General features: G+C 33.3%; 1 protein-coding gene across 1 annotated transcript in view; it reads left to right on the forward strand.

Moving 5' to 3' along the window:
• LOC126897972 (uncharacterized) overlaps positions 1-726 on the forward strand; it is a 5,518-nt gene that overhangs the window by 4,219 nt on the left and 573 nt on the right. The window contains exon 3 of the mRNA XM_050671920.1: positions 11-387. Coding sequence (XP_050527877.1) covers positions 11-387 — 377 coding nt within the window. The remainder of the gene's footprint in view (positions 1-10; positions 388-726) is intronic.

Genomic DNA, 726 nt, shown 5'->3' on the forward strand with positions numbered 1-726 from the left:
CCATTGGTAGATCATAAGGCGAATACTATCGCCAAAGGTTTCGTAGAATATTTCGTGTGTCTACATGGTATACCTCAGTCAATACTTACAGATAACGGGGCTGAATTTGTTAGTGATATATTTGTAAAGGTGTGCAAAATTTTAAAATTAGAAAAGTCTTTAGCAAGCGTGTATCATCCACAAACAAATGGGGGTTTAGAAAGAGCTCATAGAACAATAAAAGAAATGTTGCGACATACTGTAGATATGCATGCACAAGATTGGTGCGAACATATACCATTTGTTATTTTTGCTTACAATTCCGCTATACATGAGAGTACCCAATACCAACCATATGAACTTTTATATGGTAACCCTGTAAAGTTACCCATAGGTTTGAGTAGAGAAGTGAGTCCATGCTATAATTATGATAATTATGCTTATGAGATGAAGTGCAAAATGCAGACAGCGCACAGGTTGGCTAAGGAAAATTTAATTAAAAGGAAAAATAAAACTAAAGATTATTATGACCAACGAATGAAGGAAATAGATATTCACGTGGGGGATAAGGTTCTTACTATAGATCATACGAGAAAAAACAAATTAATGCCAATTTGGGTAGGGACTTATGAAGTGATAGATGTTACCGAATTTAATCTGGTCATCCAGAAGGGAAAGAAATTAGCCACTATACATAAAAATGATGCTAAAATATTTTATGAATAAAATTTATATTAAAGAACTATG

This window comes from Daktulosphaira vitifoliae, unplaced genomic scaffold (genome assembly GCF_025091365.1).
Source record: "Daktulosphaira vitifoliae isolate Bord-2020 unplaced genomic scaffold, ASM2509136v1 Scaffold_2, whole genome shotgun sequence".
Lineage (NCBI taxonomy): Eukaryota > Metazoa > Arthropoda > Insecta > Hemiptera > Phylloxeridae > Daktulosphaira > Daktulosphaira vitifoliae.